General features: G+C 37.5%; 1 protein-coding gene across 1 annotated transcript in view; it reads right to left on the bottom strand.

The window, feature by feature from the left end:
• The window catches only part of CPXM2 (carboxypeptidase X, M14 family member 2), a 261,915-nt gene that overhangs the window by 174,128 nt on the left and 68,845 nt on the right, over positions 1 to 18,942 (bottom strand). The window contains exon 3 of the mRNA XM_069099170.1: positions 126 to 235. Within this exon, the coding sequence (XP_068955271.1) occupies positions 126 to 235 (110 nt within the window). The remainder of the gene's footprint in view (positions 1 to 125; positions 236 to 18,942) is intronic.

Below are 18,942 nucleotides of genomic sequence, written 5' to 3' on the forward strand. Positions count from 1 at the left end.
CATCACCATCATCATCATCATCATCACCATCATCATCATCATCATCATCATCATCATCATCATCAACATCAACATCAAGGACAACAACATCAGGAAGCACTTTGACTGCTCAGGGAAACTGTTACCTGAATGTTAAGCCGGCCTCTGTGAGCCCCCAGGCCATATCGCTTAACTGTTGAGGCATGCAGCTGGAAGTCAGTGATTTTTAATGTCTCCAAACCCAGAGGAGGACAACCTGGAAATTAAAGATATTGTTAAAAATGAAGAAAAACAACTTATATTTTCACAAATAGTCTTTCATTTCACTTAAATTGTGGAGAAATGCAAATATAAAAAACCTTGAGATATCATTTTACACTTATTGGATTGACTGAAATGTTTGAAGGGAAAACAACAAATGTTGGAGGGATTTGGAAAAACTGAGATACTAATTCAGTGTTGGTGGAACTATGAACTGATTCAACTCTTTCGGAGAGTGATCTGAAATTATGCCCAAAGAGTTATTAAACTGCCTATGCCCTTTGACCCAGCAAGCAATATCACTACTAGGCTTAACATAGATGCTTAAGGAAAAAGGAAAAGAACCCATACATTCTAAAATATTTATAGCAGCTCTCTGTTTGATGGCAAAGAACTGGAAATTGCAGAGATTCCCATTAATTGGAGAATGGCTGAACAAGTTGTGGTATATGATTGTGATGTAATATCATTTTGCTATAAGAAAAGCTTGATGATCTTAGAAAAACATGTATAGGTTTGCATGAAATAATTAAGAGCAAAATGAGTAAAGTCAAAAGATCATTGTACATAGCAACAGGAATATTGTTTTAAGAAAAACTTTAAGGAACTAAGTCATTTTGAGTATTATAAATACCCAAATTAACTATGAAGGACCTATGAAGGAAGATGGTAGATGCATCCAGAGAAAGAAGTGATAAGTGGACATATGAATAGAATTTCACACACACACACACACACACACACACACACACATATCAATATATTTGTATCCAATGGTAGCCATCTCTACATGGGAGGGAGAAAGAAGGAAAAAAGGGGAAAAGAAAGTTACATGACAACTTTATCTTACATTTAAAAGGAATAGTGAGTTGTACATAATAGGTCTGCCTGTTCATGTACTATCATCATTTTTTTATTCTATTATGATATGGAAATATTGTTTTATTTCATAAATTAAAAATAAATATTTTCATAAATGAAGAAAAACAGAGAACTATAGACTGACCAAATGTTTTATATTTTCCTTCATAGTACTTTAAACTTTTCATTTTCCAACCTCTGTTCTTACTTCCTGGGGTGTCTCTTTCCACAGGTATGCACAGTATTTCCTAACAAATGCTTGTTCATTTGAGTGCCAACATAATGCCTATTTTCTTCTCTATTTTGACATTTGTTTCCTGTTCTTTTCTTTTAATATTCCCATTTGTTCTCCATGCTACTGTCCTGAGGCCATGTTTCCAAGTAAGATTGCTTTGAGATTAGCAGTCAGGGAGTGGCTAGCTGCCACTGGTTAGAAAATTCCAGATGACCACATGGTTGAGCTCTAAAAAATTCATCAGAAATTGTTGATTTTACTTCAAGTCCACTGAAATAGCATGCTTTGTATCTTAATGAATGCAGGAATATAAATAGAAAAAAATATTGACTTGGTTCTTAGCAACATCAGTAACTTTGAGAACAGATAAAAAGCATATTCAGATCTACTCTTCACTTCTAATCTTGTAGCTCTAAGATGAAGTTTACTCCTTAACACTTGACCCTGAAGAAAACAACAAGCTATAGTCTTGTGGGAGAGTCTAATAGCATCTATTTTAAAATTCTAAGTACCAGAAAAAAGACTAGGAACTACTAAGCATGTGCCACAAGAGAGCAGATAACAGTATAAAAGCAATCCAACATTCTAAGAACTGGAAACTAAGGCTCTTTAGTAATTCTGAAGAATATACATAACTTACTTAACTAACATACATTTTATGACTGCAAGAACTTTTATGCATCTGTAGCATGTCTCGAAATTCTTAGTATACTTTTAAACTGATAAAACTTAAAATTCCACTAAGAATTTTGAGATACATACATGTATAAGTATGTTTTATACATATTCATGTGCATGTATAAATACACATATGGATATACAGAGATACATTACATGTATTTATATATATACATGCATATTATATACATACACATAGCATCTTACTTGTGTCTCCCAAATCTTATCAGATGGGTAGTTCAACTACCAATTCCATGATGAGACATTTTCAAAAATGATAAATGAGTTACTCTAAGGTCACAAAACTAGGAAATGACAGAGTTGGAATTCAAAACCAGTTCTTTTCACTCCAACTCTGGTGTGCTCTCTCCTGCTTATACATACTTCTGCAGCCTTATTGAAATGATGGCTTTGTACTTATCCCAGAGAGATCAAGAGAATGTAAGAAAAGAGAGGAACACTGCCAACCTCCATACCATTTTACCAAAGAGCCTGAGCAACACAGAGTGCCAATATGCTATTTACCCTCACTAGGATAGTTAAAACCACCTTACATCAGAATGAAGAAAGTAAGGTAGTATCTTCTTAATGTAAATCATGTTGTAACTCTTTATAATTTTTAACTGAGCAATACATGTTTACACACCATGTGCTAGACACTAAGTCAAAATGGGCAGAGAGATGCTTATTAGATATGGTTATATTAGCAAGCACATAAACATGGGAAATAATGCTATCAGTCCCACAATCTTGACATGTGATGAACAATAAGAAATAAAATAGTTGTCACATGAGTGAGTTTGGAGAGTTTCAAGAAAGATTGATCCAAATTCCATTATTATGGAGAAGTTGAGGAAGTTTGGGGAATGTTCTGAGGATAATATCTTGATGAGGGTAAGGGATGGCTGGCAGGAGGAGGCTCTGTAGTATACATTCATTCCTTTAACTAAAATTTATTCAGTGCCTAATGTGGGAAGAATACTATGCTAGACATTGGGAGAGATACAAAGATAATTAAGACAAAGTCTTTGCCCTCACAGAACTCACAGTTGGGAAGAGAGACAAACATAACAGATAGACCTGTAACAACATAATAACCAAAATAGATAAAAGAATATGATCAGAGGGAAGGAGGGATGGAATAAACATGTATACAGCACTTAGTATGTTCCAGACACTGGGCTAAGCAATTTTACAAATACCATTTCAGATTATTATAAGAACAATACAAAGTGCTTCTCAAGAAACAAGAGAATTCCATTTTCAATTGAAGGGTAATCCCAAAGGGTTTCATGGAAGAGGTGACTTAAAAGACAAGACAGTAATCCTCTACTTCTGATTCAGAACTATTAGAATTTTAATTAAGTTAGGGAGGGCTGAGGGGAGAAGGAAAAGAAGATTGTGAGAGCATAGACAACAGCAAATAGTGAAGGAGTGTAAATAATATATGAGTTCTAGCAAATCATTCAGTTTGGCAGAAGCAGAAGGCATAGTTAGGGGTGGAGGGAGGGAATAGACATTTGTTAAGCACCTACTATGTGCCAAGGATTGTGTTAAGTGCTTTACAAATATTGTCTCATTTGGTTGGGAGTGGGAGTGGGGTGGAGAAGAGGAAAGCAGTGTCAGATAAGGCTGGAAAAGTGGGATGCTTTCAGACAGGCACAAAATGGAAATGTCAGGCTAAGAAATCTGGCCTCCATTTGGTAAACAAAAATATGACAGTGAAAGTTCATGATTAAATCCATACATAGAAAAGATTAATCTGGTATTGATATATAGGATGGATGAAGGGGAGAGAGTAGAGAAGAAGAAAAGAGGAGTCTACTATCATAGTTTGGGCAGGCCATAATGAGGTGGTAATGGCAGTGGGAGTAGAAAGGAGGGGACCAGTATGAAAGCTAATGTAGAAAGGGAAATGGCAATTTGGAATGATGCTCCCAAATCACTTCAGATTAGTTTATTTTTTATTATTCTTACTAAATTTTTATTTTTTCATTTGACAAGCACTTAGTTTCTTGCCCTCCCACCACAATCACTTTCCCTTCATCCCCTCACCCAATTGGAAAAAAAAACAGAAAATATAAAAGAAAATATTTATAACAAGCATACACAGTTAGGCAAAACAAATTGCACATACCCTTTGACCCAGAGATACTCTACTAGGCATACTACCCAAAGATATAAAAAATAAATTGAGAAAGAATAGAATCTATGTATATGTAAATATCTATTATTATTGTCAATTTTTACTAAATTATTTATATATTATTATATATAATTATTTATTAAAATCTTTTTTTTTGTAGTAGCAAAGAACTGAAAGTTAAAGGAGTGCTCATCATTTGGGGAATGGCTGAATAAATAATGGTATGTGAATGTAATGTAGCACTGTTGTACTACAAGAAATGAGAAAATGAATGGTTTCAGAAAAACCCTGGGAAGACTTGAATGAAGTGATACAGAATTAAGTTAGGAGATCCAGGAGAATAATCTGTATAATAACAAGAAGACTAAAAGCAAACAACTTTGAAAGATTCTTATCAACACAATGACCATTATCACAATGATTAAGAATGTGACCCATTGGGGCGGCCAGGTGGATCAGTGAGTAAGAGCACCAGCCCTGGAGTCGGGAGGACCCGGATTGGTTCTGGCCTCAGATACTTAACACCCACACAAAATAACTGGCTGTGTAATCTTGAGCAAGTTACTTAACCCCAATTGCTTTAAAAAAAAAAAAGAATGTGACCCATCTCCTGAAAGAGAGTATGTGTAAGGCTCAAGTTGCTGAATGGGACTTACATTTTATGTAGGTTGACCAATAAGACAATTTGTTTTGCCTAACTATGAATGTTTGTTATAAGGCTTTTCTTGTACATTTTCTGTTTGTTTTTCTCCCCAATTGGGTGGGGGATAAAGTGGGAGTGGGAATGGGGGCAAGAAACTAAGTGCTTGTTAAATAAATAAGTAAATAAATAAACAAACAAACCAATAAATAAATAAATAAATAAATAAGGCAAGAAACTAAGTGCTTCTTAAATGAAGAAATAAAAATTTAGTAAGAATAATAAAAAATAAACTAATCTGAAACAACAGAATTGCTGAGACTTGGTAACTGACTGGATATTAGAGCTGAGCTGTAGAGGAGACAAAAATAATGCACTCATTGGTGTCTGTCCAAGATCTTATCCTGGGCAAGATGGTCTGAATACCTCAGCCAAAGTGGTAATTCTTATTCTCTACTATAATAAATGCTAGCTTTACGAAGTGTTCCATCATTATTAATTGTCAAATTGCTATTTGTGAGAACTACTCCCTATTCATTTAAGAAGGAATGCATTTCTCTTGCATCTAGGATGACTAAGAAAGTTAACATTAAAATTATATTTGCCTGAATCATATTCTTTATACCACCCAAAGGACCCCTCCCACTATTTTAATCTGCAGCCTACATTTGAGTTTTAAGTAATGTTAAGTTCTAAGATCCTCTATTTTACAAGTTACAAAATCAGCAGATGCTATAACTTCAATTCTTCTTTAAGCCAGCACCATACAGTCAATTAAGTTTCTTCCTCTCACTGTGAGCAGTAATAGATCCCTCCCTCACTACCATGACCAAATGCTGTAAGAGTATGCCCTCAGGAAAGCAATCACACATTAAAATTCACAGCTGCAAACCAAATGTCACCATGGTCTCAAGGCATTACTTAAAATGTCATTTAAATGGATATCCAATGTCATTTAAGTGGTTATCCAAAGGATAACCACTGGACCTCTGAATCCTTTCAATTGCATAATCTTAACACTCTCTAATATTAAAAATCAGTACATTTGTTTCCTTGACCTGAAGTGAATAGAAGTCTGTTGACCCATGTTAACCTCACAGGTTAATCCCACCAAATAAGGACTGGGCTACTGGCCAGCCCTCCTTAGAAAGAGACACTGTGATTGTAAGGTTGTTGATTGCTTTAACACCCCACCTCCTTGTGAGCTCCCAACATTCTGACCTAAGCTGTATTATCTTTCCTGGCCTAACCCTTATCTTAATGTGTCACCCTAGCTATCAGAACTCCCCAGAAACTCTCAGATTCTGCTTTTTCCACAAGCTAGGGGAATTGCAGGTCTCTGGCCCCGTTAGGCTTCTAGAATGCACTTGTCAGTCTTCTCTGCCCACACCAATCAGAGAGCAGGCTGAGAGCAGATGACCCCAGAATCAATGGTCATGATCATGCTGCCAGTAACATAAATGCTGACTCACTCGTCCTGTCCTGTTGGATTTGAACTCTTGAGTATTTATCACCCAGGCATGGAGTCTGTTGCCCAGGCTGGAGAGACAGTCTCAGAAACACTGTTCTGTAGGCACTTTGGTGCTGCCTGATCTCCACTCCAGAGATGTGACCAAGCCTGTGTTCTGGGACCTCCCTCCACTAGCTGTTTGTTCCTCTCCACCAGGACTAATGTCCCAAGCTGGCTCAAGTAAGATAAGGCAAGTACAATGATTTGTAAACTTCAACGTGCTATAAAAGTGTCAGCTATTATTGTTGTTATTATGATGATTGTGTATTGCCTCCATCTGTGTTCATCTTCCCAGGCTTGACAATCTGCTTCCCCATCTGGACTTACATTACACACATGTCCATCTTCACATTAACTTGTCTTCTTTTTTCTCCAGATCCTCCCTATCTACCAGGTCTCTCAGACCTAAATAGACTCCTGGGGCTGAGTGTCCATTGCATTTTTTTTTTTGCTTGTGATCCAGGGTGATAAACCCTTGAGATAAGTTTCTACTTCAGCCAATTCTGCATCTACTGGACTTGTTTGTTAACTTCCTTGACACATCTAGATTTTTAAACTGATCTCATAGGGCTCCCTTTCTTGGTTTCATTTTGTTTCTAGTGGCTCATTTCAGGTCCCTTTCACTTCCTCCCAATCAAGTACTAGGAGAAATTGCAACAAAATCCCACTTCTAAAGGAAATGCCTCCATTTTGATGGACTTTCCTCTTCCTGGTGAAAGAAAATCAACAAATCAATGACTCAACAAGCATTTAGTAAGTACTTACTCTGGACCACTATACTAGTATTGGGCACACAAAGTCCAAAATAAAAGAAGAAAAAGAAGGAAAAAATACAGTCTACTCTCTCAAAGAAGCTTACACCATGTGCCCACATAAATAAACACAAAATAGAGATAGGGACTAAACTTGTGATTTCATTAATATAAGAAACTCCTGAATTATAAAGAAATTGTAAATAAATCCTTAATTGTAAAGCATTTAACACAATGCCTGGCACCTAGTAAGTGTTATTTAAATGTTAGCTATTATTATTTTTAACAATATCGTTAGTCATCTTCTCTGAAACTTAAGAGGCTTAAAACATGGGTTCTTAACCCGGGTCCATGAATTTTAAAAGAGCAATATATCAATTTTCTTTACATTTCTATTAATTTAACTATATGTATCTAAAGACATGATTTTGAGAAGTGCTCATAGGTTTCACCAGAATGCCAAAGTCACAAACACACACGCACACACACACACACGAATGGTAAGAATCTTAATCTTTAAGGTTGACTTAAAGAGTTGGTCATAGCACGGAGGATAAGGGTCATATAGCCAATATATCTCAGAGATGGGACTTAACCTAGGTGTCCACCTGGCTTTAAGGCCAAGACTTAATCCCCTACACCAGGCTGCATTTCCCAACAAAAATTTCTAAGATAAATAGAAGGCATGTGATTTCTTCTAATAATTCATTCTACCAGAAAATGCAGGAATTGGTGGATTATAAGTATGTCACCCAGTCTGCAAGCTCTTTAAAAAAAATGCCCTGATTTGCTAGCTAAATTTAAGCAAAGATAAGTGCTAACAAAAGCATTTCCAAAATAAAATTCAGGACATTTACACATGAATTATTTTATTTCAAAAAAAGAAAGAAGTATCTGTACACAAAACTGCTCACTTTTGTCAAAATTGCTCCTCTGTGGATAGACATTTCTCTCCTCCCCCCACCCCCGACCAGAATGTGCTGGGTAATCAAATCACATACTGGCACATGGTTTTCTTATGATATACTTCTGAAATCAACCAAGAGCAGAAATACCTATTATGAATTACTTTGAGGTCAAACATGTATGTGCATTTTATTAGAGCTTTGTTACACATTTCTGAGAGCACATCAACTGCAAAATCAGATAAATATATGTTTTAGTCACTCTTGTTATGGATGGTATTTCATAAGCAATGTAAGTCAAATCATAAGGCCAACCTGTACTATTGATTGTGGGTTTTGGTGAGAATCCCAGATAAACACATGATTCATCCATCCTGCTTACAAATTCAGTCTGAAATGTATATATCTCTTGAAAGAATCTCATTTTCTTTGTCAAATATTGCTGAAACACTGGAAAAAGCTCTTGAACCTCAGAATTGAATGAAGTGCAGAAAACATATAGCCATGACACTTATAAAGGGAAACTATAGAATGATGCAAAGATAATACAATGTTCTGTCTTGTACATACAAAGATGAAGTAATTGACCCTCAGTCACAGCAAAGAACAGCTGACATTTACATAGAATTTTTAAGTTTGCAAATCACTTTATATGTAGTATCCCATCTCAACCTCACAAAAATCCTGTAATGCAAATATCAAAGGTATACTATCAACATTTCACACATACAATAATTGAGATTCGGGTTTAGTGAAGGTCAAATTGCTGGTAAAAGTCAGAAGGTACTTTTAAACCCCAGTCCATCACTCAATTCATTACACTATGCTTGTGGTATCTGGCTGCTCTAACCTTTATTCAGCCATGGTCAAGCAGATCACAATGTAACTATCTTCTGACACATATGAGCTATCAAATCATTTTACCTTTCAGTGTTCTTGGCTATCGTCAAAAATTGAAAGTTGAAGACAAAGTGTGGATATACAGGGATAGAGGGAGTTCACCCCTCAGGTTGTTTCCCATCCCAGTAAAACCATGGGTCTAGTGCCCATCCCTATTACCTCTTCTAGCAAAATATTTGCATAACCCAACTCCTTGAACCTGTGGTTGGTTGTCATTGACTACCTTCACATCCTCCCCATCCAATGCTGCATCAGTCCACTGTGATTTAGCTTGTGCTTACTCAACTTATTCTATCAGAGATCAACAATGACTTTCTTTTGGAATCCAAAGACTTTTCTCAGTGCTCATCTACTTAAACCATAATTTGTTATTTAACCCTGTTGACCAAAGGTCTGTCCTAGACTATCTTCTTTTATCTCTCAGAAATGCAATGGATAAATATAATCTAACTATGGAGCCTTTGCTGGCCATTTAGATTTGCAAGGTCAGTATTCAAGGGGCTATTCATTTCCTCCTACATAATTTACCTATAATTATGCTACATCGCCATTAGGTCAGCTGTGGTGCCTTGGTTATGGTCTGATCATCCAAACTATTAGTGTTCTAATAGTTATGTTAAAATGACATCAGCAAACTTTTCCACTTAATTCTCCTTTTGTTAAAAACATAACATTATTAAAACAGTTGTGGAGAGGCAATGTGGTACAATGGAATAAAAAACCACTTGGAGTCTGAAGACCTATGTTTATGTTCTGCCTTTGAAAGATAATGGCTATGTATTTTTGGGTAAGTCCATTAACCTGCCAGCCTGATAAGACTCTTAAGTGGCAACCTATGTTGGTAAAAAAAACAATTTGCTCATGCCTGAGATTCCTAGGCCAATTAAAAATTAATAGAAACGTTCCTCATTATTACTAATTACTATATTTTAAAAGATAATATAGCAATAGACATAATTTAAAGAAATACAAATACCTCAGTGTAATCAAGTGCTTTAAAAGAAACCACTTAATCCTTATTTGTTATCAACAACTGATTAATACAAATAATCAGAGTGTACTAATGTTTGATAGCCCCAAATTTCCAGGTATTGGGGCAAAGACTTATTATTTGAGAAAAAAATTTCTGGGAAAATAAAAAAGCAGTCTGGCAGAAACTGGATATAGGCCAACAATTTATACCACATACTAACATGAGCTCTAAATGTCTACAGGATTTAGAAATGAAGGGTGAAATCCACAAAATTAAATTATTATTTTTTAAAAAGAGTAACAAAAAAGAAAACAACTTTTTGATCTATTTAAGTGGGAAGTATGATCTATGACCAAAAAAGGGTTAGAAAGGATCACAGAGGGCAGAGCCAAGGTGGCAGGGTAAAAGAAGGAACTTGCTTGAGCTCCCACTCTAACCACCTCTCATACCTGTAAAAAAAATGACAATAAATTTTAGAGCTACAAAATCCACAAAGTGACAGAGAGAAACACATCTCTCACTGAAAGCATGGCAAGCTGATAGGAAAGGTCTGTGTCACCAGCTGGAAGCTGAGTATGAGCCAAACCAGCCCAGACTCATGACCCAGACTCACGGCCCAGACTCATGGCTCAGACTTATGGCTCAGACTTATGGCCAGAACAGACTTCAGGAGAGTGAATCACAGGCACCTGTGGTGGTTTCCAGGCTTCTCAACACATACACCAAAGAGAAAGTAAAAGGTCAGGAGAGAACTCTGTTGGAACTGGGTGAGAGAAGAGAGCTGACTGGCCCATGCTTCCTGGGTGTGAGAGGTGGTCAAGGCATGGCAGTGGCAGCTGCTGACACATGACTATCTCTGGAGCCCCTGGCCTTCAGATTATAGGGGTCCAAGTGGCCATTCTGAGGATAATTGCTCTTGCTTTGACCTGCTTGAATCTAGGTCACAGTCTTGGGTGGTGGACCTGGGGTGAGATATGCTATACTGCCAGATCTTATAGTGACTGTAGAGAGGGTGTCCTCCTCACAGCTCTGACAATAGCTCTGACAACAGCTGCAAAACTCCAGAAATTTGGGACACAGTTCTCTCCACTCTGGAGGCAGAGTGCTACGGTGGTAAAAGCTCAAAAGTCAAGTCATTGGCTGGCAAGATGAACAAACAGAGGAAGCACAATAAGACAATAGAATCTTTTTGGGGGGACAAAGAGGATCCAAACATGGAAGCAGAAGAAGACAACAAAGTCAAAACTCCTCCATCAAAAACCTCCAAGAAAAATATGAATTGGTTGCAGGCCATGGAGGAGCTCAAGAAGGATTTTGAAAATCAAGTGAGAGAAGTGGAAGAAAAATTGGGAAGAGAAATGAGAATGATGCAAGAAAATCATGAAAAGCAAGTCAACAGCCTACTAAAGGAGACCTCCAAAATACTGGAGAACATAATGCCTTAAAAATAGACTAACTCAAATGGCAAAAGAGGCCCAAAAAAACAATGAGGAGAAGAATGCCTTGAAAAGATGAATTTGCTGGATGGAAAAGGAATTTCAAAAACTCACTGAAGAGAATAATTCCTTCAAAATTATGTTGGAGCAAATGGAAACTAATGATTTTATGAGAAATCAAGATATTATAAAACAGATCCAAGCAAATGAAAAAAATAGAAGGCAATGTGAAATATCTCAATGGAAAAACCACTGACATGGAAAATAAATCCAGGAGAGTTAATTTAAAAATTATTGCACTATCTGAAACCATGATCAAAAAAAGAGCCTCAAAATCATCCTTCAAGGAAAATTTCCCTGATATTCTAGAACCAGAAGGCAAAATAGAAATGGAAAGAATACACCAATTGCCTCTTGAAAAAGATCCCAAAATCCTAGGTATAGTATAGCCAAATTCTAGAGTTCCCAGGTGAAGAAGAAAATATTACAAGCAGACAGGAAGAAACACAATCAGGATGTAGCAGCAGGCACCCCAAGCGTCCTCAGGGTTTGCTGCAACCACAGGTTCTTGGATCTGCTTTGATAAAGGAAAGCAACTCAAAATGGGTTAATAAGCTTACTTTAATCAGTCAAACATATATCGTTTACCTCGCTCAGGGGAAAAAGGTCAGCACCCCGAACTTCAAAGTATACAGGCAGAATAATCAAGACAGAAACAGATCAAGTAGACAGATTTCCAAACCGTCCAACCATTACATCCATACCCAATCAACATCTGGGTTTTTCAAAGCTAGGGGGCTCTGGACAAAGGCTTCCCAGAATCCAGATGAAATCACAGAACACTTCTCAAAGTGAGCGCCAAAACAAAGCTACACATCAGGGCTTATATAGCCTTCTCCTGGCTCAGAGAATGTAACAACCTTATTGACTCACTGGCCAATCAAGAAATATCTACTGAAAAACAAGCCTCCCACCCCAGGCTCCAGGTGCACTTTAGCCTAGGGGCAGGGAAGATCTTAAAAATTTACATTCCCATTACACAGGATAACACAAGATCTAGCAGCTTCTACATTAAGGAATTGAAGGGCTTGGAATGTGATATTCCAGAGGTCAAAGGAGCTAGGATTAAAACCAAGAATCACTTACCCAGTAAAACTGAATATTCCCCTTCAGGGAAAAATATGGACATTCAATGAAATAGAGCACTTTCCAGCATTCTTCTTTTTTTCTTCTTTTTTTTTTCTTTTTGGAGGGCAATTGGGGTTAAGTAACTTGCCCAAAGTTACACTGCTAGTTTTTGTGTGTGTGTGTGTGTGGGTGTTAAGTGTCTGAGGCCAGAACCAAACTCATGTCCTCCTGATTCCGGAGCTGGCGCTTTACTCACTGCACCACCTAGCCACCCCTCTTTCAAGCATTCTTGATGAAAAAAACAGAGCTGAACAGGAAATTTGACTTTCAAATATCAGAAGCAAGAGAAGCATGAGAAGGTAAACAGGAAAAATCATAAGGAACTTATTAAAGTTTAACTATTTACATTCCTATATGGAAAAATGATCCTTGTAACTCATGAGGCATTTCTCAGAATGAGGATAGTTGAAGGGAATATATATTTATACATACATATATATGTATGCATAGGAGGGTGTGTGTATAAATATATGTGTGAATGTGTGCATATGTGTGTACATAGACAGAGGGCACAGGATCAGTTGAATGGGAAGAGATGATATCTAAAAAATAAAATTAAGAGGTAAGAGAGGAATATATTGAGAGGAGAAAGGGAGAGACAGAATAAGGTAAAATATCTCATATAAAAGAGTCAATAGAAAACTGTTATAATGGAGGGGAAGAGCAGGAACATAAAAGGGTATGGGTCAAACTTACTCTCATTGAATGTGGCTTAAGAAGGGGATAACACACATTCAATTGTGTGTCTTACCCTACAGGAAAGTAGGGGGGAAGGGGATAAGAGGGGGAATGATAGAAAGGAGAGCATATTGGGGGAGAGGATAGTTAGAAGCACACACTTTTGAAAAGGGAAAGGGTCAAAGGAGAAAATAGAATAAGTGGGGGTTGGGATAGGATGGAGGGAAATATAGTTAGTCTTTCACAATATAATTACTATGGAAATGTTTTGCGTAACTATACATGTACAACCCATATTGAATTTCTTGTCTTCCCAGTAGGGGTGGGTGAGGAGGGAAGAAGGGAAAGAATCTGGAAATAAAGGTTTTTAAAATAAATGTTAAAAAAAATGTGTTTTTTGCATGCAACTGGGAAATAAGATATATAGGCACTGGGGTATAGAAATCCATCTTGCTCTACTAGAAAGTTAGGGGTGGGGATGGAGGAGGATATAAGAGAGAACAAATTGGGGCCAGCTAGGTGGTGCAGTGAGTAAAGCGCTGGCCTTGGAGTCAGGAGAACTCCAGTTCAGTTCTGGCCTCAGACACTTAACACCCACACAAAAAAAAACTAGCTGTCCAACCTTGGGCAAGTTACTTAACTCTAATTGCCCAAAAGCCAAAGAGAGAGAGAGAGAGAGAGAGAGAGAGAGAGAGAGAGAGAGAGAGAGAGAGAGAGAGAGAGAGAGAGAGAGAGAACAGATTGGGGGAAGGGGTATCCATTGGGTTCACTATCTTGAGGTGGGGGTAGGGGAGAGACAGGGAGAAAATTTGTAACTCAAAATCTTGTGGAAACGAATGCTGAAAACTATAAAGAAATAAACAAACAAACAAACCAATAAAAATTTAAAAAAGAAAGGATCACAGAAGACAAAATGGACAACTTTACCTAAAATTAAGAAAGTTTTGTGCATACACAAGTGCACATACACACATCAAATTGAGCTAAGGAAATTGGGAAGGAAAACTGGTAACTAGTAAAAAAAATATTTGTGGAAAGTTTCTCTGATGGTAATATTTCAAGCACATACATACATATGTACACACATACCATGTACATACATACATATTGTATTCATTTTAATTTATAATAAAAAGAACCATTCTCCAATTGATAAATAGTCAAATAAAATGAACACTCAATTTTCTGAGGAAAAATATCCTATCAATAGTCATATTTTTAGGATGATCTAAAGCAATAACAATAAGGGAAATGCAAATTAAAGCAACTGTGAAATTCTACCTCATACTCAACAGACTAGAAAACTTGACAAAAAAGAAAATGGCAAAATTTTGAAGGGTTGAAAAACAAACACATTAGTGCCTTGTTGGTGAAGTTGTAATTTTGTCCAGGGATTCTGGACAGCAATTTAGAATGCTGCCCCCAAAATAATTTAATTGTGAATACTCTTTTATCCATTCCCCCCAAAAGATCAAATAATGAGCAAATGAATGCCCAAATATATAAAATATTTATAATAGTTCTTTTTATAGTACCAAGGAACTGGAAATGAAGAAAGTGTTCAACTTTGAAAAAAATAGCTGAACAAATTATGTATAACATACTGAAGAAATTAGGTATATCAGAAATTTAATGAAATGTTATTGCATTGATAAAATGATGAGAGAGATAGAAGGAAGTCTCAGAAGAAATACCTCAGATGACACAGTACAGGGAGCAAAACCAGGAGAACAATGCATAAGATAATGACAACACTGCAAAAACAAATAACTCTGAAAGACTTAAGAACTCTGAACAACACAATGATCAACCATAATTTGATGAAGCATGTTACCCACAGTGATGGATTTGGGAACAGAATGAATTTTTTAGGGTGTAGAATAATTTGTTTTTAGATGTGGCCAATGTTGGAATTTGTTTTGCTATATTTGTTTTTGTTACCGAGTTGGTTTTTTTTTTTTCCAATTGTTGGTAGGGATAGGGAGGAGAAAACATTTATTTTGATAATTGAAAAAATAAAATTAAATTTAAAAACTTAATATAACGTGAAATGAATATCCTGCCCCCCACCCCCTGCCTTACACTCAAGGAAAATTACCCTTTCAGATTTAGCCCTGGTTCTTTGTCTTGGACTCTACTTTCTTTCTTTTCCAAATGATTTATTAACTTCTGGTTTACATCATTCATTTCCGCTAGATTTCTAGTTAAAAATTTTCTCCCTGTTTTCCCTCTACCTTCCCCCCAAAATAGCGGTCCCACAGGATATAGCCTCCTCCAATCTGCTCTCTCCTATATCTTCTCCCATACCCCCTTCGATTTTTCCAGTAGGGCATGGTGGATCACTACGCCCCAGTGCCTGTATATCTTATTTCCCAATTACATGAAAACTAGTATTAATAATAGTGTATATATATATATATATATATATATACACACACACACATACATACATATTTATGTATATGTGTGTATATATATGTATATATGTATGTGTATGTGTGTGTGTGTGTGTGTATAAACATTTGATTTTAAAACATTGAATTCCAGATTCATGCTCTTCTTCCCTCGTCACCCACCCTTACTGGGAAGATAAGCAATTCAGTATAGGTTGTACATGTGTAGCTATGCAAAACACTATGATAGTAGATATATTGTAGAAGACTAACTATATTCCCCTCCCTCCTATCCCAGCTCCAACTTGCTCTATTCTCTCCTTTGATCCTGTACCTTTTCAAAAGTGGGTGCTTCCAACCTCCCTCCCCACCAGCGCACCCTCCCTCCCTGCCATCATCTTCCCTCTTATGCCCTTCCCCCCTACTCTCCTGTAAGTTGAGATACCCTATTTAGTGTGTATGTCATTCCCTCCCTAAGTCAAATTCAATGAGAATTAAGTTGATCCATGCCCTTTTGCCTTCCTGTTCTTCCCCTCCATTGTAACCATTTCCCTTGCCTCTTTTATGAGATAGTTTATCCCATTCTGTCTCTCCCTGTCTACTCTCATTATATTCCTTTCTCACCTCTTAATTTCACCTTTTAAGTATCATCCTTTCCTAACAAGTTGGTCCTGTGCCTTCTATCTATGTATACCTGTAAACATATATACACATATTCACATATGTATTCATATGCCCATATACCCTCCTATATATATATATATATATATATATATTCCCTTCAACTATTTTCATACTGAGAAAAGTTTCATTAGTTATAATTGTCATTTGTCCATGTAGGAACATAAATAGTTCAACTTTCATAAGTTCTTATGATTTGTTTTCCCTGTTTACCTTCTCATGCTTCTCTTGCTTCTTGTATCTGAATGTCAAATTTTCTATTCAACTCTGGTTTTTTCATCAAGAATACTTGAAAGTCCTCTTTCACTCAATGCCCATATTTTCCCCTGAAACATGGTAGGTGATTTGCTGGGTAGGTGATTCTTAGTTTTCATCCCAGCTCCTTTGACCTCTGAAATATCATATTCCAAACCCTTTGATCCCTCAGTGGAGAAGCTGCCAGATCCTGGGTTATCCTGATTGTGTTTCCACAATATTCAAATTGTTTCTTCCTGGCTGCTTGTAATATTTTCTCCTTGATCTGGGAATTTTGTAACCTGGCTATAATATTCCTAGGAATTTTCTTTTGGGGATCATTTTCAGGAGGTGATTGGTGGATTTTTTCGACCTCTCTTTTGCCCTCTGGTTCTAAAACATCAGGGAAGTTTTCCTTGAGAATTTCTTGAAGGATGATTTCTAGGTTCTTTCTTTGATCGTGGATTTCAGGTAGTCCAATAATCTTTAAATTATCTCGCCTGGATCTATTTTCCAGGTCAGTGGTTTTTCCCATGAGATATTTCACATTGCCTTTTATTCTTTAATTTGTTTGTATCTGTTTAACAGCATCTTGATTTCTTGTAAAGGCACTAGCTTCCTTTTGTTCCAATCTAATTCTGAAGCAATGATTCTCTTCTGTGAGCTTTTGAGATTCTTTTTCCATCTGGCAAATTCATCTTTTTAAGGCATTCTTCTCCTCATTGCCTTTTTGAGCCTCTTTTGCCATTTGAGTTAGTCTATTTTTTAAGGTGTTATTTTCCTCAGTCAGCCTGTTCCCTCTCCTTTCATAATTTTCTTGTATCATTCTCATTTGTCTTCCCAATTTTTCCTCCACTTCTCTTATTTGCTTCTTAAGGTCCTCTATGGCCTATAACCAGCTCGTATTTTTCTTTGAAGCTTTTGGTGCAAGAGTTCTGACTTCACTGTCTTCCTCCTGTTCCATGCTTTGATCCTTTTTGTTGCCAAAATAGGAGTGTAAAGTTGGGTTGCTCTGTTTATTTTGTTTCCTTTGCCTGCTCATGTCGCCACTCAATCACTTGACCCCTGGGCTTTTTGCCACAATAAGACTGCCACCAGACAGGGGAGCTTCGTTCCAAACACTGGGGTTTTCTCATCTGCTGAAGGTATTAGTTGGGTGCCCTCTCAGAAGCCTCCACGTGCTCTGGGAAGCTGGTCATGTACCCCAGGACCTCCACCCTAGACTTCAATTCACATCCAAGCAGGTTAAAGCAAAAACGATTACCCCTCAGACTGGTGCTTGGTCCCCCTACACTCTGCAGGACAGGAGATGAAGCTGCCACATGGCGGCTGCTGCAGGGCTGCGGCTCCTTAGCGGCTTCTTAGAGGCTGATGTAGTCCCAACTACTGGATCCCAAAGTCCACACTCCACTGACTGCTCCCTGTGTCCTTAGCATCTATGTGTTGATAATTCTGGAAACCACCACAGGTGCTGGTGATCTGAAGTCCCTCCAGCTGGTGGTTGGTCGGGCCTGCCTCTGGCTCCCATGGGGCTGGGCTCGGCTCCCAGAGCACTGTGCTGATTGCTCACTGCCAGCCTGCCAAGCTGTCCTCAGTGGAGGTTAGCTTCTTTGTGTCATTTTGTGGGTTCTATAGCTCCAAAGTTTGTTCAGAGTCCCCTTTGCAAGAATTGGGGGAATTGGGAGCAGGAGCCCTGGGGAAGTCCTGTTTCTTCTCTGCCATCTTGACTCCAAACCTCCCCCCCCCCCAGGGGTCCCATCCTATTTCTTGATTTGGATTTTTCTGGATTCTACTTTCTACCAGGTAAACTCCACAACTTCAGGCTAGACCGGCATCAAAAGGCCTTATAGTTCTTTGCAGCTATCCTGTGATTATTTCAGTTTCATACATAGCCTGCTAATCAAGTAATACATTAAAAGTTTTCCTTCTCTTAAAAGATCTTCTGGGATAGGAATGTAACTAACATGCCTGTAGCCCTTGAATTTCAGACCCCACATTTAGGAATATAGTGCAAGCAAGTTAAAAATAGAAAGAAAGGTCAACTATAAGCTGTTGAATAATGATGTAAGGCTTACATTCTAATAAAGAGAGAAGAAATGAGCACCCCTTTCTAACTTCGATGTCTTCTAAGGGACTTAAGAAGAATCACAGAGATCCTTGCCCAGTGGGAAAAGGGCTTGGGTTGAGGTTGGTGGGTGGTGGGGGGTTGCTTTTTTTTTTGATGTTTTGAAAAAGGGAAAGAGAAGAAGAGGATAAAAGGAATGCACTTTACATTGTAGAGATGAGGAAGAAAGGAGAGGAACTTTTTTTTTCTTGTCATAACAAGGGCATATGAAAAGAAGAGAATCAAAACACTGATGAAGGGATGATGAAGGGTGTCAACTCTCGTCAGTCAATACTCACTGTACTCTGAAATGGACAAAGGAGGGTTGAACACACACACACAGACAGAGAGAGAGAGAGACAGAGAGACAGAAAGACAGAGAGAGAGA

The sequence above is a fragment of the Petaurus breviceps genome, unplaced genomic scaffold (assembly GCF_028583685.1).
Source record: "Petaurus breviceps papuanus isolate PSGF00001 unplaced genomic scaffold, PetGlider_PUasm1.0 37, whole genome shotgun sequence".
In the NCBI taxonomy this organism is placed as follows: domain Eukaryota; kingdom Metazoa; phylum Chordata; class Mammalia; order Diprotodontia; family Petauridae; genus Petaurus; species Petaurus breviceps.